At 36.4% G+C, this 27,361-nt stretch overlaps 2 protein-coding genes and 1 non-coding gene across 10 annotated transcripts in view; 2 read left to right on the top strand and 1 right to left on the bottom strand.

Annotated features, from left to right (window-relative positions):
- NPAT (nuclear protein, coactivator of histone transcription) overlaps window positions 1-16,569 on the bottom strand; it is a 93,318-nt gene extending 76,749 nt beyond the window's left edge. For both annotated transcript variants that reach the window (XM_077113054.1, XM_077113055.1), the window contains exon 1: window positions 16,364-16,569. In XM_077113054.1, coding sequence (XP_076969169.1) covers window positions 16,364-16,400 — 37 coding nt within the window. In that variant the 5' untranslated portion in view covers window positions 16,401-16,569. The remainder of the gene's footprint in view (window positions 1-16,363) is intronic.
- Window positions 6,699-6,805, top strand: LOC143645368 (U6 spliceosomal RNA). The gene has a single exon (XR_013157087.1). It is a non-coding gene; the product is annotated as a U6 spliceosomal RNA (small nuclear RNA).
- A 191-nt stretch (window positions 16,570-16,760) lies between the features above and the next one.
- The window catches only part of ATM (ATM serine/threonine kinase), a 180,434-nt gene continuing 169,833 nt past the window's right edge, over window positions 16,761-27,361 (top strand). For 3 of the 7 annotated variants that reach the window (XM_077113049.1, XM_077113051.1, XM_077113052.1), the window contains exons 1-5: window positions 16,770-17,065; window positions 17,961-18,062; window positions 18,140-18,252; window positions 20,612-20,757; window positions 23,846-24,010. In XM_077113049.1, the coding sequence (XP_076969164.1) occupies window positions 17,991-18,062; window positions 18,140-18,252; window positions 20,612-20,757; window positions 23,846-24,010 (496 nt within the window). In that variant the 5' untranslated portion in view covers window positions 16,770-17,065; window positions 17,961-17,990. Of the gene's footprint in view, window positions 17,066-17,960; window positions 18,063-18,139; window positions 18,253-20,078; window positions 20,204-20,611; window positions 20,758-23,845; window positions 24,011-26,207; window positions 26,855-27,361 lie in introns of those variants that run through there. The other 4 variants (XM_077113053.1, XM_077113047.1, XM_077113046.1 and 1 more) reach the window with 4 other exon arrangements.

The following is a 27,361-nucleotide window of genomic DNA, read 5'->3' as shown; positions in this document are numbered from 1 at the left end:
AAAAAAAACAAAAAAACAAAAAAAACCTACCACACGTGAGCTTACAGAATGCCTTATCCATTGTCATGGTATTCCACATAGCATTGCTTCTGATCAAGGAACACACTTCACAGCAAATGAAGTGCGAGAATGGACACATGCTCATGGAATTCTCTGGTCTTACCATGTTCCCCATTATCCAGAAGCAGTTGGATTGATAGAACGGTAGAATGGCCTTTTGAAAACTCAATTACGGTGCCAACTAGGTGGCAGTATCTTGAAGGGATGGGGTAATGTTCTCCAGGAAGCTGTGTATGCTCTGAATCAGCATCCCTGTTTCTCTCATAGCCAGGATCCATGGTTCCAGGAACCAAGGGGTGGAAATGGGAGTGACACCACTCACTATTACCCCTAGTGATCCACTACGAAAATTTTTGCTTCCCCTCCCTGCAACCCTGAGCTCTGCTGGTCTACAGGTTTTAGTTCCAAAAGGGGGAGTGTTTCTACCAGGAGAAACAACAATGATTCCACTGAACTGCAATCTAAGACTGCCACCTGGTCACTTTGGGCTTCTCATGCCCCTGGATCAACAAGCCAAGAAGGGCATTGCATTATTGTGTGGGGTGACTGACCCTGACTATCAGGGGGAAATAGGACTGCAACTACACAATAGAGGTAAAGAAGAGTTTTCTTGGGAGATAGGATATTCCCTGGGGCGTCTTTTAGTACTACCATGCCCTGTGATTAAAATCAATGGAAAACTGCAACGATCCATTCCTGGCAGGGCTACCAATGGCTCTGAAACTTCAGAAATGAAGGTTTGGGTCACCCTACCAGGCAAAGAACCACGGCCAGCTGAAGTGCTTGCTGAGGATAAAGGGAACATGGAATGGGCAGTGGAAGAAGGTAGTGATAAATATGAACTACGACCATGTGATCAGTTATTAGAAACGAGGACTGTGATGTTGTTTTGTTCCTGTAACACTATTTAAGTTGTAAGATATCAACTTTAAGAATGAATATTACCCAAGGACTTGCACCCTATTCTGGAGAGAGTTAATGTGTTTCCAGTTATATGCAGGACAGCTGAGTATTGTTAGGTGAAAAAGAACAAAAATGTGTTTTAATGTTTTTATTTAGAAATTAGGTATGGTTTCAGGTAATATATATAGCTGCCAAGTTGACAGAGTCAGCTGTCTACTTTGTCAGGTGAAGGCACCTGGTTCTGTTGCTGTGGACATGTGCCAAAGGTACATGAAGCTCATCTGTTGCTGATAACATGTGCAGGCAGCTAAGAGGCATGCCAGCTGCAATGAATGATGTTTGATTTAATTGGCTGGTGCTTAAATGAGAGAGCTCTATGTAGCACAGCCAAAGCAGGTCAGCATACCTCATCTCAGCACTCGCAGCTCAGCCCAGGCCTTTGGAGATGCAGAAAGAAATCACCCCAGGGAAAGTTGCTGGAACCTAGAAGCCTGGAGAGAAGGCCAGCAGAGATCACCCTGTGCCTTCCCACATAAGAAAGAACCTCAGTTGAAAGCTGCCTTTCCTCTGAAGAATTAATGAAATAAGTAAGTCCCCTTTTATTAAAAGCCAATCCATCTCTGATGTGTTGCATTCACTAGAACAGGATGTTCTGGGTTTTGTTTTATATTTTAATTTTTATTTTGGAGTAATGAAATCATTCTAAAATTCACTGTGGTGATGCATGCACAACTATGTGATGATATTGCGAGCCATGGAGTGTATACTTTGGATGGATTGTATGATATGTGCATATATCTCCATAAAAATGCACTTTTTTTTTCTTGCATGGGCAGGCACCAGGAATTCAACCTGGGTCTCCGAAAAATGCACTTTTAAACAAAGATATAATTTTCAACAAGTATAAAAAAAGTCTAGCAGACAGATGGGTATAGAAACATTACATGCGTATGCTACTGAAGCCAAGTTGGTATCAAATCAAATATAATTGTTATATATTTAAGATGTTAAATTTTCACCCCAGGGTAACCACAAAGCAAATAAATGAAAAATATTTCCAGGGAGAAAATAGGAAGGGATTCAAAATGATTCACTACAGAAGATTAAAAAAAAATAATACAAAAGTAGGCAGAAATAGAAGATATGAGGGAGAAAGGTATAAGATTTATTAAAACCAGATAGCAATGTGACAAGAGAAAGCCTGGCATTAGAAGTAGTTACTTTAAATGTAAATAGGCTAAACTCTCCAATCATAAGGAAGAGACTGGCAGAACGAATTAAAAACATGACCCAACTCTATGAAAGAAACTCACCTTAAATTCAAAGATATATATACCATGCAAGTAGTAACCAAAAGAGAGCTGGGGTAGCTAGAATCAAATCAGATAAAACAGATTTTAAGTCAAAACAGATAACAAAGGACAAAGAATGTCCTTATATACTGATAAAGGGGTCAATTCAACCAGATGATATAACAATTATAAATATACATGCAACTGACAGCAAAGTTCCAAAATATATGAAGCAAATACTGATGGATTTGAAGGGAAAAATGAATGATTCTACATTAATAGTAAAAACTTTAATATACAACTTAAAATAATGGATAGAAAATCTAGAAAGAAAATCAGTAAGGAAAAACAAGACATGAACAATACTCTAAGTCAACTATACCTAACAGAGATATATAGAACATTTCACCAAACAATAACGGAATGCACACTGTTCACAAGTACACATGAATTATTCCAAGGGCAGATGGTATCTCAGGTCACAAAACAAGTATTAATAAATTCAAAAATATTGAACTAATACAATTTATTTTCTCCAATCACAATGGAATGAAGCTTGAAATTAATAACAAAAGAATAACTGAAAAACTCCAAATATAGAGAAGTTAAGTAATATACTCTTGAACAACCAATGATTAAAGCAGGAATTTCAAGGAAAAATACGAAATATCTTCAGGCAAATTAAAATGAAAATATAACACAACAAAACTTATGAAACGCAGCAAAGGCACAGATGAAAGGAAAATTTTAAGCTTTAAATGTTTACATTAAAAAAGAAAGATTTCAAATCAGAGATCTAATTTCAAAACTGGAAGAACCAGAAAAATACAGCCAAACTAAACCCAAAGTGAGCAGAAGGAAGGAGCTAACAAAGATGAAAGTGAAGAAAAATGAAATAGGAAGTAAGACAAAACAAAAAGCAACAGAATAAACAAAAACAAAACTTGGTTCTTCAAAAAGATCAATAAATTGACAAACCTTTTGCTAGACTGACGAAGAAAAAAAAGAGAGGACACAAAGAACTAAAATCAGAGATGAAAAGGGGGTCATTACTATCAACCTGCCTGAAACACAAAGGACTATAAGAAAACTCTATGAACAACTGTATGCCCACAAAGTAGATAATCTAGATGAAATGGACAAATTTCTAAAAATGCATAAACTATCTATACTAACTCAGGAAGAAATAAAAGATCTCAGAAAGCCAATAAGTAGTAAGGAGATTTGAGTTAAGAATTCAAAACCTTGCAAAGAAGAAAAGCTCCGGGCCAGATGAGCTCATAGGGAAATTTTACCAAAAATTGCAGGAAGAGTTTACATCAGTTCTACTTGAGTGGAAGTAAACTACTTAATGCATTCTATTAGGCCAATCCAGATAAAGATATCACGCAAAAAAAGAAAATTACAGGCTAATATCTTATAAATACAGATGTAAAAATTTTAAACAAAATACTACCAAACTGAACCTAACACCATATTAAAACAATTGTATACTATGATCAATTGGGATTTATTATAATTATGCAAGAGCGGTTCTACATAAGAAAATCAATTACTGTAATATAGCACATTAACAAAATGAAGGAAAAAAATCACAATTACCTTAGTAGTTGACACAAAAAAGCATTTGATTTCTCCCTCATTTGTGAAGGACAATTTCTCTGGATATAGAATTCTTGGTTGGCAGTTTTTCTCTTTTAGTAATTTAAATATATCATCCCACTGTCTTTTCGCCTCCATGTTTTCTGCTGAGAAATCTACGCATGGTCTTATTGGGCTTCCCTTGTAGGTAATGGATTGCTTTTCTCTTGCTGCTTTCGAGACTTTCTCTTTCTCTTTGACCTCTGACATTCTGATTAGTAAGTGTCTTGGAGTATGTCTATTTGGATCTATTCTCTTTGGGGTACGTTGCATTTCTTGGATCTGTAATTTTAAGCCTTTCATAAGAGTTGGGAAATTTTCAGTGATAATTTCCTCCATTAGTTTTTCTCCTCCTTTTCCCATCTCCTCTCTTTCTGGGACATCCACAATGCGTATATTCATGCACTTCATATTGTCATTCAATTCCCTGAGTCCCAGTTCATATTTTTCCATTTTTTTCCCTATATTTTCTTTTGCTTGTTGGATTCCAGATGTTCCATCCTCCAGTTCACTAATCCTATCTTCTGCCTCTTGAAATCTATCATTGTAGGTTTCCATTGTTTTTTTTTTTATCTCTTCTACTGTGCCTTTCATTCCTGTAAGTTCTGTGATTTGTTTTTTCAGACTTTCGATTTCTTCTTTTTCTTCATTCCTTGTCTTTATATCCTCCCTCAATTCACTGATTTGACTTTTGATGAGGTTTTCCATGTCTGTTCATATATTCTGAATTAAACGTTTCAACTCCTGTTTGAATTGTTGGTTTGTTCCTTTGACTGGGCCATATCTTTAATTTTCCTAGTCTGATTTGTTATTTTTTACTGGCGTCTAGGCATTTAACTACCTTATTTATTCTGGAGATGGTTTTCACTTCTTTTACCTAGGGTTTTCTTGCTGGATGAATTTGTTGTCTGTTTGTTCTTTCACATTCAGTTCAGCATTTTTGGACCTCTAGCTTAGGTTTTGTTTGACAGAGGAGAATTTTCCAGTTCTTGTTTTCTTGCTTCTTGCCATGCCTGCATGGTGCCTTTTCACCCCCACCCTTAGGAGGGTCTACTTAGGTATTATAGACCCCAGCCAGATTTTCCCAGAACAAACTGGCCTCCTATCAGGAGGGAAGAGTCACCTGTGTCAGTTTTCCCTGAGGGTGGGACCCAGCAGGTTGAAAGACTTTTCTGTGAACTCTCTGGACTCTGTTTTTCTTATCCTGCCCAGTATGTGGCGCTTGTCTGCCTGCAGGTCCCACCAGCATAAGGTGATGTGGTACCTCTAACTTTGGCAGACTCTTCCTGCTGGGGGCGTGGTGGAGACCGAGGAGAGGTTGTAGGCTGGTTTTAATGGTTTCAAATTACCAAGCCCTGGTGTCTGAATTCCTTAAGGGAGGGATTCCACCTGAGTTGGGCTTCACCCCTCCCCTGGGGAAAGGCACAGGCTCCAGACAAACTCTCTACTGAGCTTGTTTCTGCCTATGCCTGGGGCAGTTGCAGCCTGAGAAGCCCTGCCGCTGTATCCAAAGGCAGTCAAGAATTTGTAGAAACAGCCACAAAATCCTGTTTCTTTTTTTTTTTTTTTTCTTTTTCCATCAGCCCTGCTTCCTTGGCTCCAGGGCAAAAATCAGCGAGCTCTGCTTTGACCAAGTTCTCCTGAGCTGGGGGCCTATTTTTAGTTGTCAGAATTTGTTAATTTATTCCACAATTGGTGATTGGTTGCACTCAGCCCCTGCTGCTGGTAAAGTCCCTTTCCTTTCCCCTCTGGGAAGCAGCCTGTTGGGGAGGGGCACCAGTCACTGCAACTTGGGGAACTCACGGTTCTTGGGGGGCTTGCAGCCAGTCCAGCTGGTCCAGACTGGGGTACACTGTGTGTACCTTGTCACTGACATGGCCCCAGGAGCTGTTCTGTATTGTTCCTGTTTATTTAGTAGGTGTTCTGAGGATGAACTAAATCCCGCACCTTGCTAAGCCACCATCTTGGCTCCTCCCCCACAAAAAAGCATTTGACAAAATCCAGCACCCCTTCCTAATTAAAACACTCAGAAAACTAGGAATAGAAGGAAACTTCAACATGATAAAGGGCATATATGAAAAAACTCACCGCTAACATCCTACTTAATTGTATAAGACTGAAAGCAATTCCTTAAGATCAAGAACAAGAGAAGAATGCCTGCTATCACCACCATTATTCAACACTATATAGGAAGTTGTAGTCAGAGCAATTTGGCAAGAAAAAGAAATAAAAGGCATTCAAATTGGAAAGGAAGAAGTAAAGCTTTCACTATTCGTGGATGACATGATTCTATACACTGAAAATCCAGCAAAATCCACATAAAGCTCCTAGAGTTAATAAATCAATTCTGCAAAGTGACAAGGTTCAAGATAAACACTCACAAATCAGTAATATTTCTATAATCACAATGAACAATCAGAAGAATAAATAAAGAAAAAATTCTGAATATAGCAACACAAAGAATTAAATATGTAGGAAGAAAATCTAACCAAGGATCTAAAGGACTGATACACAGAAAATTACTAAACATTGCTAAAAGAAATCAAAGAAGAGCCAAATAAATTGGAGGACATTATGTGCTCACTGATTGGAAGACTACTGTTAAAAGATTTCAACTCTACTGAAACTGATATATAGATTCAAGGCAATCTCATTCAATATTACAAAGCCTTCTTTGAACAAATGGAAAAATCAATCATAAATTTATATGGAAGACCAATAGGCCCTGAATAGACAAAGCCATTTTCAAAAGGAAGAGCAAAGGTGAAAGACTCACACTTCTCAATCTTGAAACTTATTATAGTGCTTCTTTAGGTAGCACATATACTAAAATTGGGAATGATAAAGAGAAGATCAGCATGGTCTCTGGCAAAGATGACTCTCAAATTCGTGAAGTGTTCCATATTTTTGTACAAGACATTAAAATTAAGCTGCAACATTAAGAAAAACTTATTCCAAAGTTACAGTAATCAAAACAGTGTTGTACTCATACAAGGATAGACATTTTTTTAAACTTTTTTATTGTATAGTATAACATATATACAAAGCAAAGAAATAAAAAAGGCAATAGTTTTCAAAGCACTCTTCAACTAGTAGTTACAGGACAGATCTCAGAGTTTGTCATACCATCCTCTCAGATTTTTCCTTCTAGCTGCTCCAGAATATAGGCGGCTAAGGCTTAAATATTTTTTTTTATCATCACAATAGACTTTTTACTTACTTTTCTTGTAAAAAATAATATATATTTATTTTATATATATATATAATATATATACCAAAAAATCAATAAATTTCAAAGCACAGCATCACAATTAGTTTAGAACATATTTCAGAGTTTGACATGGGTTATAATTCCACAATTTTCGGGTTTTTACTTCTAGCTGCTCTAAGATACTGGAAACTAAAAGAGATAGCAATTTAATGGTTTAGCATTCATATTCACTTGTTAAATCCTATCTTCTCTGTATAACTCCACCATCACTTTTGATCTTTCCATCCTTCTTGTTAGGGGTGTTCGGGCTGTGGCTGTTCTAAATTTTTCATGTTGGAAGGGCTGTCACTAATATGGGGTAGACAGATGGAACTATCCTATGTTCTGGAGAGGCTGGGCCCTCTAGGTTTCAGGACTTATCTGGACCAGGGACCCATCCAGAGGTTGTAGGTTTCTGGAATGTTACTTGAGTGCATGGAACCCTTGTGGAATCTTATATATTGCCTAGGTGTTCTTTAGGATTGTCTGGAGGACAGACATATTAACCAACGGAATCCAATTAAGAATTCAGAAATCAACCCTCACATTTATGGCCAATCGATTTTTGACAAGGGGCAAAAGACCACTCAACAGGAAAGAATAGTCTCTTCAACAAATGGTGCTGGGAAAACTGTTTTCTATATGCAAAACAATGAAGGGGCACCCCTACCTCACATCATATACAAAAATCAACCTATAATGGATGAAAGACCTAATTACAAGGGCCAGAAGCATAAAGTCCTAGAAAAACAAAGGTAAACATCTTCAGGAATTTGTATTATGGCAATGGTTTCTTAGATTTTGCATCCATTCAACAGAAGAAAAAAATAGATAAATGGGGCCTCAACAAAATTAAAAATATTTGTGTATGAAAGGACTTTATCTCGAAAGTAAAACAACTACCTACACAATGAAAGACACAATGGGATACCACACATCCAATAACAATTTAACACCCAGAATATACAAAGAAATCCTCTACCACAGTAAGAAAAATACAAAATTCAATTAAAAATGGGAAAACAGTGTGTGCTGGTTGGAAGTTGTTATGTACCCCAGAAAAAGCCTTGTTCTTTTGTTCCATTCCTGTGGGTACTGACCCATTATTGGGGAGCAGGACCTTTAGTTTAGATGATTTCAACTGAAATGCAACCAACTTTATTCAAGGTGGTCTGAATCCTTTCACTGGAGTCCTTTATAAGAGGACATAGGACAGAAAAAACCAAGAGAGCTTAGAGTTAAAAGCCTCAGAAGAGATAAGAGAGAACCCAAAGAAGCCACAGGAACCAGAAGCTGAAAGCAAAGAGACCCGGGAGAGAAGGACCAAGAGACGTCGGCCATGTGGCTTCCCATGTGACAGAGGTATCCCAGAGGCCAGAGGTCTGTCTTTAGCATCTAGGTATCATCCTGCTTATGCCTTAATTTGAACATTTTCATGGTCTCAGAAATGTAAATTTGTAAACTAACAAATCCCCATGGTAAAAGCCAACCCATTTCTGGTAATACTGCATTCTGGCAGCTTTAGCAAACTGAAACAGACTGGAACAGACATGTCTCCAAAGAATATATACAAGTGGCCAAGAAATACATGAAAAAATGTTCAACTTCACTAGCCAACAGGGTAATGCAAATCAAAACCACAATGAGATACCATTTCACATTCACTAGAATGGCTGCTATTAAAAAAAAATAGAAAATAACAAGTGTTGGAGAGGATGCTGAGAAATAGGAACACACATTCATTGTTATTGGGAATGTAAAATGGTGCAGTTACTATGGAAGATAGTTTGATGGTTTCTCAGAAAGTTTACAGAATAATCATGACTCAGCAATGCCACTTCTAGCTATATATACAAAATAATTGAAAAGAGGGACTTGAATAGTTATTTGCGACACTAATGTCCATAGCAGCATTATCACAATACCTAAAAATGAAAGCAACCCAAGTATCCATCAGGTGATGAATGGATAAACAAAATGTGATATGTATATACATATACACATGATGGCATATTAGCTGTAAAAAGAAATGATGTTCTAATAGATGTGATATGGATGAACCTTGAGAATATCCATGTTAAGTAAAATAAGCTAGACAAATATCATATGATCTTACCAATAAGAAATAAGTAGAATAAGCAACCCCAGAGAGTCAGAATCTAGAAAACAGGATTATCAGGAGATTTGGTGACTAAGGAATAGGGAGTTAATGCTTAAATTGTACAGTTTCTATTTAGGATGATGGAAAAGCTTTGGTAATAGATGGTGGTGATGGTACAACATTGTGAAGGTAATTAACAGCAATGAATTACACATTTGAATGTGTTAAAAGTGACAGTTTTAGGCTGCACGTACATTACTAGAAAAAAATTAAAACTAACACTGATGCAAGGTGTTAATACTGTGATACAGGAAACTTCACTGTGCATTAAACTTCTGTAAACCCACAACTTCTCTAATAAAAATAAAGTTGCACATGAATGTTTATAGAAGCATTACTTATAATAGCCAAAAGGTGCAAGGAACCCATATGTCCATCAACTGGTAAATGGTTAAACAAAATGTGGTTATTCATATAACGGAAAATTACTGATTAAAAAGGAATGAAATACTGATACATGCTACAATTCAGAAGATCCTGACAACATTATGCCTTAGCATAAAGGCCACAAGATTCAATTTTTATGTACTGTCCAGAATAGTCAAATCCAGAGGTTGAAAATAGATTAGTGGTTGCCAGAGGATGGGAGGAAGGGGAAAATAGTCATGACTGTTAATAGGTACAGGGTTTCTTTTTTGGGGTGGTAGAAATTTTCTGGAATTAAGCAGTGATGATGGTTGTATAATAGCATAAATATACTAAAAAAAACCCCACTGAATTGTATACTTTGTGATATGTGAATTACCTCTCAATTTAAAGAGAAATCGTAAATTCTTAGTATATCTTATGAATCTCTACTTACTCTGGACCTTGCTTACCTCTTCAACCTTATGCCTTGTTATTCCACCTCTTCAGTTAAACCTGTTGTTCACTTCTGCAAATACACTAACGTTCTGTCTTATTTAAAGTCCATTATATACTCTATTCTCTTTGGACAGTTCATTTCCTTAATCTACCTAATCCAAACTCATTCCTCAGATGTAATGTAACTATCACTTCCTCAGCGAATCTTTACTGAATCTGCTATAAGTCATATTCCTATCACCAGATACCTGATCTGCTTAGATTTGCCTCTGTAGTACACTTTTCTCAGTGCCTCGTGTAATAATCAATAAGTATTTGTTAAATAGTGAAACAATATTTCTAAGGTCTCTTCTAATTTTAAAGATATATGTTTCTATTTACTTTACCTGGTATTATATCTTTAGTTAACCAGGTTCTACATATCAAACACCTCATCAAAAGGCTTACAAAGTGGGTACATATGAGGGTTTTAAAAAGTAAAGATCAAAGAAACTGCCATCCCATTTTATGGATTACCCTAAACAGGGATTTGGGAATCAACTCATCATTTTCTATCTGTAACTGACGAATCAGTTTACCAACTTCTGTTAACTATTGCTATTAAGGAGAAACAAACATTCAAAAAAAAAAAAATCAAAGACACTGTGTTTCAGAGCATGGAAAAGCCTTTAGAAATCTTAAGAAAGCTTTTATTTCAGACATCACTTTAATATTCCCATGGCTGAAAATCATACCTCCTCAGATGTGAACTCAATAGAATAGATTGCTATTTTTATTTCCTGTTCTATCTATGAATATACAGCTACTCGAAAAGAGTAAGTGAGGTGCTGCTGCCAGAGAATGGTGAATGCAGAAATTTAAAATATGTACAAACCAGTAGGATTAACCTGGAATCTGAGCAGTCAGAACTTTTTCTTCATATGTTACAAAAATTAGACTGAAGACCCCCAATAAATAGCTTCTTTTCATGGAGAAGAGTTTCAACATTACATTTACTCCACATAGCATAGGTCTTCTACTTGGGACCCCTAAGAGAATGCTGGTATGAAATACAATACTTTAAAGGAGACTTTCGTTTTGCTAGACCATGAATTCTCCCACTCATTCCAAGACAAGAAAACCGGTGCAGGTGTGGAGGGAATGAAAAAAAACTTACTGTTTTTACATATAAATCACAGATATACATAACACTAAACATATAAATAGTATATTTGTGAAATTAAAATTTAATGGGCGAGTGGGATAGTATACCTAAAACTTCCTAAAAAAATTCTGTAAGATAAGTTTTACAAACACTGCCCTTGGTAGAATGTAGTTATCCTTTTCAAACAAATATCACTTGTGCCAGCATACCCTGGGAAATCTCTACCACAGGTTCAACAGCTCAAGGCTTATAATAAGACATTACACCTTTGTATACGACACATTAAAGGCTGTGTTAAAATGCTAGATTACTGCTATAATAAGGGTTTAAAAGTTATAAAGCATATTAAAATAGTAATACTTGAGATCAGATATCTTCTGCTCTTAAAAACACACGCAACTTTAGGAAGCCTTTTTAAAAATTTTTTATTGTATACTATCACATATATACAACGCAAAGAAATAAAAAAAAAAAAAAATCCCAATAGTTTTCAAAGCACCCTCAACAAGTACTTACAGGACAAATCCCAGAGTTTGTCATGGGCTACGGTACGATCTTCTCAGATTTTTCCTTCTAGCTAAAGAACACTTACGGCAATATACAAGATTCCAAAAGGGTTCAAATCACTAGAGTAATTTTCCAGAAATCTACAACCTCCAGATGGGTCTCTCGTCCAGATAAGTCCTGAAATCTAGAGGGCCCAGCCTATCCATAACATAACATAATTTCATCTCCTTACCCCATATTAGTAACAAACCCTTCCAATCTGAAAAATTTAGAATGGCCATAGCCCAAACACCCCTAACAAGAAGGATGAAAGATCAAAAGTGATGTTGGAGGTTAGGTAGTATTAAATTCATATTTCAGATTAACTTCATGTATTTTAATTTACTTTTGTCCTATTTTGTTCAAAATAATGCGGTAAAATAACTGATTACGTTCATGCTTGCACATATATATGGTTAATCAGTTTTTTGCCTACAAAATACTTATTTATCATCAACTTCTTGATCTTAACCAACTCTCATTCAGGATAAAAGGGAAAATTTTAGGCACAGATTATGCTAAATCTCAAATATTGCAATAAAGTACCAATAAGGCACCAATTAACTTTTATCACTATTAATACAGATGAATACCCTTCAGTTAATATTAGTTATGTGAATTTTAAGATTTTCTCCTTTTTTATTCCTAAGAACAACTTCAAACTGAATGAACATATCTTTTGTGTGAACTTACCAACAAAGGTATACAAATAATTAAGAAAATCGGCCTATTTCCTTTATCTTAATATACTATCTTCAGACTGCTTTCTAATGGATGTAGTAATGAGTACTCAGACTGAAGGGGAAACATAGTTGAAGGCCCCTGTTCACAGAGGTCAGAAGAAACACATAGAAATAACTAATACAGAGCAAATGTGATAAGAGATACAGGTCTAACTTGCTTCAAATAAGTACAGGGGCCAGAGGAATTACTACCAGGTTTGGGGAAAACTAGACTATATTTTAAGAGGATTGTTGGGAGTCCCAGAGGAGTTGATGGAAAGCATAAATGCAGAGTGTGGGGAACATTTTCAGTTTGGATGCAGCACAAAGTAATATGAAGGAGAACAGGTAAATATACAACTGAAAAGACAGAATAGGTCCACATCATGAAAGCTGTAAAGGTCAGGGCAATGAGCATAGATATTATTCAGCAGACAAAGAGGAATGTCATGATTACAGGTGCGCTTTTCTAATTATTAAATATAATGTGTCAGTGATATTAAAATGGGTAAGATAGCTGGCTCTGAACCGTCTGGGAGTATGCCAATCCTGCTGATACCATGCATGCAATGTTTTCCAGGCACCCATAGCTGCTGGCTTCTGGCAGCGGTAGGCCAATGGGAAGCACTGGTGGGAGACTGGAAGTCAGAAAGAAGAAATCAGCTCCTTTATTAGAGAGGTCCACTTTTCATGTTCCACACAGTCAATCTAGCCTCTGGGTTGCTTCATTTATCTTTGTTCTCCTGCTTCAGATTGATTTCTTACTCTTTCTAACATGAGTCACCTTATGTTTGACCTCTCAGCTCTTCTATCACCAATATAACCAATTTCCTCATTAAATTCCCTCCACATTACAGATTCATATTGACTGGTTTATGTTTTCCTGGATGATGACTCATGCAGAAAGCTAATTAACCTATTTCAGAATATAAGAAAGTTCTGGACTTTTCATAAATAAAAATGCCCCCACTTGCCCATAAACTTTAATAGTTATGCCCAGAACTCTTGAAACCTATCCATTAATTCCAGATAAGAATACTGAAAAAGACAAAGAGGTAAACACATAGCTACAATAAAATAAGTAACAGACAATGCTATGAGAGCATTTAAGAATACTAACTAACCTTGGAAGAGGTTTCAGAGATCAGGTTTGATTTGAACTAGAGTAAAAGTGTATGAGGTAGAGAAGGAGAAAAGCACTGTAGGTTAAGTGGATAGAATACATAAGAACATGTGGAGAAATTGCAAATAGCTTGGTATGCTGTGAGCATACTGCTGAGGTTGAGAAGCTAAGATCACGCATGATTGGGATAAATTACACAAAGCATTTTGTATGAATACTGATAAACCAAACTAGCGAGCCAGAAGCAATAAGCTATGTTTTGATGTATTTTTGGCCTAGACTATTTAAAGAAATCTCAGTAAGGCAATAGTTATCTGTAGCTGAGTAGTAACCAGGGCTGTTCAGGTAAAGTAGTGAGTAAGAAACACACAAGTCAGAGTGCAGTGTTCTGAAGAAAGAAGGGTAGATAAGGAAGTAGAGCAAGTAAGTAGAATTCACTGTTCTTTGAATAAGCTTCAACTGTAAAAGGGTGCTATAGGGCATTAGATAGAATGTGAGGTGGTATCTAGTAAAGTGTTTTTAAGGGTAAAAAACCTAATTTTGTGGACTCTAAGGGGTGATCTTATTTTTCTCTTCATTCTTAGCAATTAGCACAGCATTTGCAACATACTAGGCACCCAAAAATTGGCTGAAGGAATTTTATGAAGAAAAGGGACCTATAAGTAAGAGAAGAGCTGAAGGGGAGGTGGATATGGATGGGAGTAAGAACCATGAGCAAATAACAACATTAATATTTTAAGCCACTAAGTTTCAGAATGGTAGACCTTTATGTAGTGATTTGGAAGGAGCTTCAAAATATTATGCCAAATGAAAAAGCAAGCGCAGTGAGTGTGGGGCACCTTGCCATTTTGTTGTTGTTCTATATATCCTTTTGCACAATTTGAAGTTTTAGTACGTGCAAAATTGTTTCAACTTTTAAAATAGAAGATGTAGTGCAAATGCTTTAGAAAGATTGTTGTAACAACAGTAAATAAGATGAATAGCAAGAAGGAATCTATATGGATGGGAAGCTATGACAAAAAGCCCAAGTAAGAAGTAATACACAAAATGTGGATTAGAAAGAATTTTAGGATAAGACAACAATGACTGGAGTTTTTATCCATTAAAAAAGGTAAAAAGTCAGAGCAGCCAGTTTGTGCAGAAGAAATATTCACAAATTGATGTGGGGTATTCCAAATGGATATTGAAATTGCTTTTATAAGTTTAGCAGTTCTCAAATAGAGATGATTTTGCCACCCCCACCCTTCCCCCCAGAACTTATTTTCAATGTCTTAAGACATTTTTCCTTGTCACAACTGGGGGAATCCTACTGGCATCTAGCAGGTCGAAGCTAGGAATATTGCTAAACATCCCACAATGCACAGGACACCTCCCCATAACAAAGAAAATCTGGCCCAAAATGTCAATACTGTGGAGGATGAGAAACCTTGTTTAAGACTATGGTTCCTGAAACTAAACTGGATTACAAAACTGCCAAAACTCAAAATGCTTATGTAAATAATGAGGAAAAATAAAGCATGTCAAGGTACACCGTGAAAGTATACTATTGATTGGCTTACATATATTAAATGTAACAATTACAAGATCTCAGGTTTTTACGACAGATACTGATGCAGGTTAACTACGTCCTTATTCAATCCTGATAAAACGAGCTAAAGATCAACCAAATATTCGTTTAAACTTAAGTCATTAAATTGGTTTCTCCAAACGGGGGGGTGGAACCATTTCTCTCTAATGTTTCATGCCAAACGTGCTCATCAAGGCCGCCGTACAAATACCGTTGTTTTTCGACAGGGCTGGATATGTAAAAAAAAAAAAAAAAAGGAACAAGACAAATGGGTTTTTCTAATGATAAAATAATGGCAGTAAAGGCTATGGACACTGTGAGAGGTTTCATCACTGCTGCTTACATTTAGGGGTGTCACATTTGTCTGTGTTTAACTGGCTCAGGTTTTGAGCTTTACATGTCTCACGTTCTCAGCAGTACAATCCTCTTTCTTCCTTCAGGGGACGGACAACAAAACCCGGTGGCCCACAAAGACAATACACACTGACAGACAACTAGTCCATGGGACAAACTCTCCTCAAACGGAGGAAAAACTACCGAGGGCTAGAAAATATTCAATTAAAAGGCATTTCCTCTCTTAAGTTTTTGGTTAATCAAAGGAATAGGAATCGACTTATTCGGCCGAATTATTACGGAGAGCGGGGAAAAGAAGAGAATCACCCTCACTCGTCCCAAATTCGTAGTTGTGTAAAGGCGAGATATGCGAAGGACATCAGGAAGATCTCTCTACAAAGCCAAGCGGCTGCGGTGGAAGTTCTTCTTTTGACTGCTCGGACCCAACTATGACCAGCGAAAGTAACTCGAAGGTTGAAGAAAGCGCAGTCTGTTCGTCACGTAGGCAACTCTCTTTCAGGTATCTCTACTTAAGTGCCCAGGCCTGACTTTTCCCTCAGAATCTGGGCCCCAGGTGTACCACCCCCTGCTTCTCGTCAGCCCTCCTCTCCTACGCAAGCCTCTGAAGAGCACCCGCACAAAGAGTCTTAAACTGCCCAAAGCCTCCGGCTGAAGCAGAATCACCCCAGGTTTGAACTTGTGGGCGGGGAGGCAAAACCTCTAAGCTCCCCCGCCCAGGGAAAACCTTTGGCCCCCAAAGGTCCTTCCGTCCTGCTTTTCCTGGCCCAGTAACCCTCTCTCTCGCATCCGCGCTTACCCAGTACCAGCCGGGCTACATCCGAAGGTAACAACATGATTGAAGTCTCAGAAGGAATCACAATAAGAGAAGAGACGCAGGTAAAGGCAAACACAAACCACAGCTCCAGCGCCGCATCTCCCGGTTCCAGCCGCGGCACTGAACCCGCGGCAACTTGTCCCGCCTCTTTCGCTCCACGCTAGCCAATCGGTTCCGCGAGAGAAAGAAAGGCGCCGAAATGAGACCCGCCCCCGTTCTCCTTGAAACTGTCGTCATTTCCGCCCTTATATTAGCAAGGGAGAGGCTGAAAAGGGCAAAGAGGCGGGGTGTAAGAGACTGAGCCCGAGATCGAACGTCAATTGAAAGCTCGCTCTCCATTGGTGGAAAAGGCGCAGGCGCGTTTCCTGAGAGAGGCCAAGTGTTTTGGGACGAGTATTTTGAGCTAAGGAAAGCGCACGTGATATTTGGCGCGCATGGGCAGAGCGTACGTCGGCGTGGATTTAGCAGAGCCCCTTCCTCCCAAGACCCGCGCTGCGCGGTCACGCCGCGTTTTAACCGAAAGCGGGAATAGGCGCATGGATAACGGGTTCGAGAAGCTACAGCTGCAGCTGCTGGAGGAGGCGAGAAAATCGGGAATTTGAGCTGCAGCCAACGCCACGTCAAGAGATACCACTTTGGCCACCAGTGCCGTTACCGTCGCAGTTCAGCGGTAGGGGCGCGGAGGCAAGTTTCTGCTTTCTACGGTGGAGAATTCATTCGTATCTGAGCCATTCTGTCCTCTCTCCCAGACTCCCATTTTTACGTTTTCTTCCAGAGTGTCCCTTTACGCCACCTGCTTCACCTCATCTTTCCACACCTCCCCCCACCTCTACTTCCACCACCCACCCCATTACCTTCTCTTGTCTCCACGCCCCTAGCGGATTTAGCCTTGAACCCTCTTATGAATGTCTTGCTTTGAACCCACCTCCTGAATTGGCAAATCAGCTGTTCCTTTTTAGTCCTTAGCTAGGTTTATTTGATCCTTTCGTGGAATTTGACAATGTTGCCTACGCCTCATCTTTCTGGAAATAAATCTGCCATTGACAGATGGCTCTGTAGTCAGATATAATTGGTTCACGTCGTGGCTCTCTGCCACTTATAAAACGTATAATCTTGGGCAGATTGAATCATCTCTCCAAACATTTCCTCGGCGATAATAAAAGAAACTAATCTCCTATGTCAAAGAGTTTTGAGGATTCATGTACCATTTTTAACATAGTTCCTGGAACACAACAAATGAACAAGGGTATTGTTTAATAGTTGAACCTGTCGAAGAGACGTGAGTGCTCTTCTCGTGCTTTAACTATCTCTGTTCATCTTTCATGTCTCAACTTAAACGTCATGTTTCTTTAGAAGAGATCTCTTTAAAAAAAAAGTAAATGATCCTTTTCTTATTTTTTTCATATTCCTGTTAAAGCACTGTTTTGACCCATTCTAAGAGAATTTAATTTTAAATGTGGGAATATTAAGAAAAGTATTTGCCTTTGGTCACATTTTGTCTCTTGCACAATTAGATGTAACAATTATATATTAATTCCATGGTCTAAACTAATTTTGAATGCTTATGTATTTTCTACAGACAATTATATGTGATCTGAAATTCTGAACCATGAGTTTAGCACTTAATGATCTGCTTATTTGCTGCCGTCAACTAGAACATGATAGAGCTACAGAGCGAAAGGTAGTAAATTACTTTAATTTTTCTTTAAAGGGTTGTATGATTGGTAACCCATTATTATGTTCATTTTTCATTTTCAGAAAGAAGTTGAGAAATTTAAGCGTCTGATTCGAGATCCTGAAACAGTTCAACATTTGGATCGTCATTCAGATTCCAAACAAGGAAAATATCTGAACTGGGATGCTGTTTTTAGGTATTCTATTCAATTTTTTTGCCTTTATTTTTCTCAATTTCATTTTCAGTTGTTTTCACATTAGGTTTATGTGTGATCTTATCTTTGCTCTCTATAAACTACTGTACCTTGCATATGAAGTTAATGTTTAATATGTTTGTCTGAAATACAGTTTTTAAAGGAGGTTTATATAGAAAAATTAAAAATTTTAAATCATTTGTTTCATAAAATGTCTTAGGCTTATCTCACTCGAGATAAATTGAGAGGGAATTCCTTTCATCTTGGTCAGTTTATAAGACTTTATTTCAAATTAGAGAATGAAATTAAGCTATAGTAAATACTTAATTATAACTTTGACAACTTTAAATATTGCTTTTGAGTATAAGTAACTACCATGTGCTAGATTATAATGAAGTAAATAAAGGAAGATTAGAAAACTTTCATATGGATACAATTTAAAAAACAAAACTCAGGCAATGGCATATTTTCAACTTCAACCTCTTCAAGATCAAAGAGAGAGATGTTTATTTAGTGCAAACTTTATATTCTAGGTAGAACTTATGTAATTTGCCTTGTACTGGTCAGTTTACTTGAACACCATAATTACATGGAGTCTTGAATAGGGCATGAGATCTTGTTTTTCTACAGGTTAGTGTAATGTGGGATATATCCCAGAGTAATTTGGACAGAAAATAGAAAAGTATTTGCAAAGTTCCTTTGTGGGACTGGGGAGAAAGAAGGAATGTTCAACTTCCCTATCTGGGGAATTCCTAATATTCTTGCAAGCAATGGGGACAACCAATTCAGTGGGCTGAGCCCTCAATCTTGGGATTGGCCCCTGTGAAGCATATTCATACAAAGGAAAGGCTAAGCCTATTAATAATTATGCATAAGAGTCACCCTCAGAGAGCCTCTTTTATTACTCAGATGTGGCCTCTCTCCCTAAGCCAACTTGGTAGGTGAACTCAGTGCCTTCCCCCCTACGTGAGACATGACTCCCAGGAGTATAACTCTCCCTGGCAGTGTCGGACCTGACTGCTGGGCATGATCCAGGACACAGCATTATGAGAATGAGAAAGCTTTCTGACCGAAAGGGGGAAGAGAGAATGAAAGATAATAAAGTCTCAGGGGCTGAGAGGTTTCAGACAGTTGAGAGGTTATCCTGGAAGTTATTCTTATGCTTTATATAGATGTCCCTTTTTAGTTTATGGTATATCGGAGTGGCTAGGGGAAGGTATCTGAAACTGTTGAACTGTGTTCCAGTAGCCTTGCATCTTGAAGAACACTGTGTAACTGTGCAGCTTTTCACTGTGATTGTGTGATTGTGAAAACCTTGTATCTGACGCTACTTGTATCCAGGATATGGACAGATGAGTAAAAAAGGGGGGGAGGGATAAAAAAAATAAATAATAGGGGAAAAGAAAGGGTAAAAATTGAGTAGATTGAAAGACTATGGGTCAATGAGAGGAAGGGGTAAGGGGTATGGGATGTATGAGATTTTTCTTTTTATTTCTTTTTTTGGAATGATGTAAATGTTCTCAAAATATGGTTGGACGGTATGTGTGTGGATATTTCTCATTAAAAATATTAAAAAAAGAAAAAAACTCAGGCAGTGGGAAGACATAACTTATTGCCAGCCACGGAGAGACATAATTTTCAGTCATGAAATCCTTTTCTAACTAGAAACAGATTGTGAGGCTTAGGAAAAATGAAGTACTTTAATGTAGAATATTGAGTGCATTATATAAACTTGAGACAGAATTTGCAGTTGATAAAAAGTAGGCATACTTACTTGTTCTTGAGTGTTTAGAAAATCTAATCCATTTTTTACTCTCTCTTTGGTATAGATTGACTCATAGATTTGGAATGCAGATGACATAGGAATCGCATGCTCCTTTTCTCCTGGTTATTTAGTTTATTTAAGATATTACAAATATAGTTGTTACCTAAAGATTCTGCATAAAATCCTCAGGTAGGCTTCCTGATTAGTCACTAATATATTCTAGGCAAGCTTCATTTAAAGACTAGACATTTTCAACTACCTTGGGAAAGTGGGTAAGTCATGTACAGAAAAAGAGGAAAGCAGTGAGAAAGGATTGAAGATTCTTAATACCATTGCAAGTTTTTAATGATAAAATGAGAGTGCCAACAAATAGAAAATCATGAAGGTTACAGTTGAAGAGTTTTGCAGATCACGCTTTAAGTTGCAGTTGTGGGAATTAGGCCCTGAAAGAGAGATTTGATTTAATTGTTTCATTTAGGTGCATTGATTGAAGCAATATTGTTCAAAAGCTATTCTTTGTGATGGCATGCAGGGCTTTTTGAAACTTTTATAGTAATTTAATATTTTTTGAAATTTTAAAATTCTGTTTTCTTGCAGATTTTTGCAGAAATATATTCAGAAAGAAACAGAATGTCTGAGAACAGCAAAATCAAATGTATCAGCCTCAACACAAGCCTCTAGGCAGAAAAAGATGCAAGAAATTAGTAGCTTGGTCAAATACTTCATCAAATGTGCAAATAAAAGTAAGTGGCATTATATATTATAGATGAATGGCTTAAATTATTGCATGAGTTTAACCTGAATATGGTGAGGTAAAAGTTGCATACTAACTCTAATTTCTAGTAAATATAACGATATTTAATATTGTAGGTTCGAAATACTGGGGGAAATTTATATAAGCATGGAATGATTCAATCTTGGAATTGAAAACATTAAAAAGTATTATTTTCAAATGTCTATAGTTGGGCCTTCTCTCTGCACCTCTAGAACTTTTAGATAGAATTACTAACATGTCTGTCTCTGAAACAGCTTTAAGTTCAAATCTGTCTCCATTTGTTACTACTGTACCTTCTGAGATAATAGAGAAAAAGCTTAATTTTTCTAACAAGACATCTTTTGAGATATTTGAAGATAGCTTTGATATTTCCCCCACGTCCTCTTCTCTAAGCTAAACAAACCTACTTCCTTCAGGTCATGTGACCTACTGTTGCAGTCAGTCATCTAAATATTCTTCAGTTAAATTATATCTCTCTTACTAAGTGTGGGATTCAATCTTATAGGTGTTTCTGATTGATATGGAGTAACCAGGACTTTTATACATATCTTTTAGTTTATACTTTTACTTCCATATTTTTACTGATGCATTCAAACGTGGTGTTGCATTTCTTGGCATTCAGAATCCACACTCTTAACTAACACTATTGATTTTTTGTAGAAATGCTAGGTCCTTTTTTACTCCCGGTGAGTTCACGTATCTTGAACTTATACAGTTGATATTTCAGAGAGTTGATGTTTTAAACCAAAGTGGGCTTATATGGGGAACATGGGCTTTACACAGTGCTGAAAGCAATATGCAGATATGCTTGTTCAGGGACTTCTGGGCTCATACTCTGACTACTCTTCACATTTAAGAATATTGCTTTGTGATATCAAAGTTAGCTTAAGAATGAGGAAAGCTTGATACTAGTAAATATTATTACGTGGAAGCTCAAAGATTGTTAACCCAAATGATATTTTAGAATGATGATCTGTGATTTGAATATTAAGAGCAGTACTTCAGCAAAAATTTAGCTGGATTGCTATAGGCCCTTGTCAGAGACTTCAGCAGAGACAAAGGAAGCCTACACTGAGATATTTGCCTTGTGTGGTAGCCTTGCATCCAGTAAATTTAGTATTCTTGGCTAGTAACATTGGAAATTTAACATGTGCTATAGAGTGAGTGCAATGTGGGCAGGGGGTACATAATAATGCCAATTTGTAACACACAAGAAAAGTTTGCATCTTAAAATTTTGCCTTAGAGTGAAAAAAATTGAAAATTTTAACAGTGGAGATCACATTTGAAATGCATGTATCAGTGTGTCGGTTTATAAGAAAGTGCAATATAATTTAAATGGTTGAAAAGTGATGATTTCATTTAAGGCTAGCTTTCCTTTCAAGACTGGTTTTGTAACTTTAACATCTTTGATCCAGGACAAAACCCCAGAGCTACTATTGCCTCAGCTCATATCTTTATTTTATTTTCAGGATTGCAAGGTTGAGGAGAAATCTAGACATGTGTCCAGAATTTACCAGCCTTGCTTACTTAGCATTGGTATCTGATGTATAATGAAAGGAACACAGATTAGGGGCAAAAAAAAAAGAGGTGAAAAGGCAGTGGGAAAGAACAAGTGAGCAAATATTGTTCATTCCTTTATGTCAGCATTTGTCTGCCTTTTCAAGGTGTAGACAGGGTCTAAATAGAAGGCACAGCCTAAAGTGTAAAGTCCGTTGAGGTTCTTTAAACTCTTTGCAGGTACCTTAGTTGTCCTTTTTTATTTCAGTTGTCCTTTTGAGGCAGTTTTTTTTTTTTTTAGGAAAAAAAATGTAAGCACAATTCTTGAAAATGCTTCTAAAAGTTGATAGAGGAAGGATATAATGTTGGAACAAAGGATATAGGGAAATAAGACTTCATCCAATAATTTTATGTAGTCATTCCAAAAACATTTGTTGACTATATACTATTAGGGCAGTTACTAGGATGTATGTTGGGAATTTTCGTTTTTATTATTAATTTCTTAAAGTCTAACAATACGTTAGAGGGTATAGATAAGAAAATGTGGTACAGAAAATTAGAGAGATGCACAGGGTGTTATAGAAGAGAATCATATGTTTTTTTTTGTTTGTTTTGATCATATGGTTTTGTGTTTCATCACTGACCAGATGCCTAGAATTATAAGATAAGCCATAAGGAAAAATGATTTTATGGTTGTATCAGTGTATATGTACACAGTGTCTGATGATTCTGAATATGATAACTGGTCTCATCATAAGGAAATCCTAAAATTAGAGTGTGTTCAGATAAGCATAATGAGTTGGACCCTGCTCATAGCTTATAATAAAAAATAAATTTTGTACAATTTTAAGATTGCCCATATTGAAATACAATAAAATTCCACCTCTGAGAGCAATAATTTGTTGAAAATAAGTAATTTTTCAAATGTAATTTTGTTACCTTCAAGAATATGTATCCATTAAGGCCAAATTTTCATAATTTCTACTAAGTAATTACCTGTATAACCATTTAAAACTACAGCCTTACATATTTGTATGCCATAAATGCTCTTATAGTACTTCAAAGTAGTTTTGCTTTTCAGGGTAAAATCTCATGTTGTTTAAAAATTCATTTTTCATAAAGAGTGCCAAATTTTGGATCATCTTAGGTCTGATATGCTAATTATGAATTATTAAGGATAAATGAATGATTTTTTTCCTATTATTTTTCTATCACAAGTATTGGCAGACTTTTTATGTGAAGGGGCCAGATAATAAATATTCTTGGCTTTGCTGGACATATGGTTTCCGTTGCAATTGATTAACCTTGTGGTTTTAGCACCAAAACAGCCATAATGAATGGGTATGACTGTCTTCCTGTAAAACTTCATTTGCATAAACAGGTGACTGGCTAAATGTGGTATTCATGCTAGTTTGCTGACCTCTGTTCTATGAGAAGAAGATTAGTTAATAGTAACTTCCCAAAAGGAATTATTAAAATAGTTGCCATTCCAAATGTCTATAGCTTAATTTTCTGTTAAGATTTATATGTCATATTTGTTTGTTTAATTTTTAAATAGGAGCTCCCAGATTAAAATGTCAAGAACTGTTGAATTATATTATGGATACAGTGAAAGATTCATCTAATGGTGCCATTTATGGAGCTGATTGTAGCAACATACTGCTCAAAGACATTCTTTCAGTAAGAAAATACTGGTGTGAAATATCTCAGCAACAGTGGCTAGGTACGTTTTAAAGTTTGTGGATTTTTCCTCATGAAGTGAAATTTCAAAAAAGTGGAGTCTGCGTGCGTCCCAAATGACCTCACAGTTTAATATTTCCTTAGTAAAATTATATGGCTACAGAATCTGAACCTCAGTTTTCACTTAAGTACCTATTAAATTATTAATTCACTAATAATATACTAGGTCCCTACCATAGGAGCTAGAATTATAGGGTTTACAGATACCATCCTTGCCCTCAAGGAGTTGACAGTCCAATGGCAGAAAAAACACAAGTAAACCAAAAAATTATAATGTAGAGTAATCACATGATAGAGCTATGTTTAGGTGTAGCAGATACGCGGTACAACACCATCTAAACTGAGAAACAATTAAAGTAGAATGAAGAAAACCAAAAAAAAAGTGTCATAGAAGTTAAAGGAAGAGAGGGGAGGGGGTAGTCAACATTTTAAGTGTGGTAAAAAGGATTAGACAAAGAAACATCTATTGAATTAGACAATGAGCAGATCACTGGGAAGTTAATGGAAAGCAGAAGTATTGGTATAGAATATACAGGACCACCCTGAAGACTGCCTGGATAAGTAGAGTGCCGCCATGGGAAAGTATAGTGTTGTTGCCAGATTGTAGATGAAAGGTACTCAGAGACCACAAAGGAAGGAAGCTGTTGTTAGAGGCTAGAATGTTTTTTTGGTTTTTTTTTTTTTGTTTCAAAGGTAGAGGGCAGGCCACGATGGCTTAGCAGGCAGAGTTCTCACCTGCCATGCCAGAGACCTGGGAAAAAAAAAAAAAAAAGGTGGAGCAGTTCTGTGTCGGATAGGGTTTAATGGGACTTGGTATTAGCAAAATGACTTTAAGCCAGATGTCAAAGTTTTCCAATAAAATCAAATCTGATCCTTTAGAAACTCAGTCTTTTTATTAAAAGGTAGGTATTCAGGCTAAATTATGCTAACTAAATTATAAGACATTTATATTCTTTATTGCCAATTTAATACTTTTAAATGAGACCTTATCAGTGCCCTCATTCCTGCATCACACTCTGCTTAACTGTTCTCCTATGAATCAAGATCTTCTTACCTATTTCACTCGTTTCTGAAGAGTCACTTGAGGTCTTTGATGTTGCTCTGAACACCAGATAGGCTATGCCCCAAACAGTGCCCTCAACAAGCTAGAGGTAATCTTTTGAGATCAAGCCAGTGGTATCTACAAACTCGACCAGTTCACCAAAAAGTAATCTGAAATGCTCAAATATCCTAAATATGACTCAAAAAGATCTGAGTCGTATTTAGGATATTTGAGCATTTCAGATTACTAAACCATTCAGATTATTGTAATCATGGCTCTCAGTATGTACATGATGAAATTTGGTCACTTGTCTTGATTTTGGTGTCAGGTTAATGCTAGTCTCATAAAATGAGTTTGAAAGTTTTCTCACTTTTTCTATTTTCTGGAAGAGAGTGTAGAATCAGAATATTTCTTTCTGAAATGTTTGGTAGAATTCTTCAGTGAAGCCACTGGGACCTCCAGTTTATTTGCTGTTGTTGGAAGGTTTTTAACTGTGAATTAAATTTCTTTAATAGATACAGGATTATTTAGGTTACTTTTTTTTTTTAATTGCAGAAGTTGTAGGTTTGCAGAAAATACAGAGTTCCCTTATACCCCTCCCTGTCCTTATTAATGCCTTACATTAGTGTGGTACCTTTGTTAGGATTGATGAAAGATGATTAAAATTGTACTATTCAAGATAGTCTGTAGTTTACATTAGGGCTTACTGTCTGTGTTTCACAGTCCTATAGGTTTTTCTTTTGAAATTTTTATTCTAATAACATCTATACAATCTAAAATTTCCCGTTTAACTACATTCAAATAGATAAGCCAGTGCTATTAATTCAGTTTACAATGTCATATTGTAATACTTGATTTTATTTTACACAAAGTGGTAGACCTATGTATTTCTTTTTCAGTGAGCTATAGTGGTTTGTTTCTTTCAACTAATTTGTACATTTCATCTAAGTTTTTGAATGGGCATAAAGTTGTTCACTTTATTAATATCTTTTTGAGTTATATCAGCTCTGTAGTGATACTGCTTTTTTTATACTTTATTTGTATGCTATATGGTGGGAGTCACATTTCATTCTTTTTCCATGTGAGTATCCTGTTATTGCAGCAGTATTTGTTGTATTTTTTTTGTTTTTTTTGGAAGTACACTGCCCAGAAATCGAACCCAGGTCTACCGCATGGCAGGTGAGAATTCTTTCTTTTATTCTTGGTGTTGAATTGAAAATTTTTGTCTTCTCTTTTTTCTTGATCAGTATGGCTAGGGGTTTATCAGTTTTACTGACCTTTAAAAAAAACACGGCTTTTGATTTCATTGATTTCCTGTGTTTTTTCTGTTTTAAAATTTATTGATTTCTGATTTTCTCATTAATTCCTTCCATTTGTTTTCATTTAATTTGTTCATTTCCTTGTTTCTTAAAGTAGAACTTTACATCATTGATTTGATACCTTTCTTCTTTTCTAATAAATGTATTTAATGTAACAAATCTCCCTCTGAACACTGCTTTAGCCTCATATGACAAATTTTGATTTGTTGTGTGTGTATATATACATATATATGTAATTTTTTTTTTATTAGAGAGGTTTATAAAACAATGTTGCATAAAATACAGTACTTCTGTACACCAACACCTTGTGTTGGTATGGAACATTTGTTACAATTGATGATAGCATGTTTGTTTTACAATTACAATAGTTTTTTCAACAGTAGTTATCTTTATTGGAATTGAGGAAAGATTATTAAAATAGTTCTATCATCTTTAATTTACGTTAGGTGTATTTTTTCCCATATACCAACCTGTTGTTACTACTTTATATTATTATTGTGTACTTGTTTTAATTCATGAAAGAAGCTTGTATGCTTGTATTATTAAGTATAGTCCATCCTCTACAGTATGGTTCACAGTGTTGTATAGTTTTATGTTTTTATCTTTTAAATTTTATTCTAGTTATATGTACACCTAAAGTTTCCCCCTTTAACCACAATCACCTGCATATTTCAGGGCTGTTGATTACGCTCACAGTAATGTGGTGCCATCCCCACCATCCATTTCCAAACCTTTATCATTAGCCTAAATAGAAATTCTGTACAAGTTAAGCATCAACTTCTCAGTCTCTTACCCCACTCTGTCTCCTGGCAACCTATATTGTAGATTCTAACTTTATGAGTTTGCTTATTATAATTAATTCATTACAGTGAAATTGTGCAGTTTTTGTCCTTTGGTGTATGGCTTATTTCACTCAGTATAATGTCCTCAAGGTTCATTCAAGTTGTCACATGCATCGGGACTTCATTCCATT

This window comes from Tamandua tetradactyla, chromosome 8 (genome assembly GCF_023851605.1).
Source record: "Tamandua tetradactyla isolate mTamTet1 chromosome 8, mTamTet1.pri, whole genome shotgun sequence".
Lineage (NCBI taxonomy): Eukaryota > Metazoa > Chordata > Mammalia > Pilosa > Myrmecophagidae > Tamandua > Tamandua tetradactyla.
This window is presented reverse-complemented; position numbering and strand designations above follow the sequence as displayed.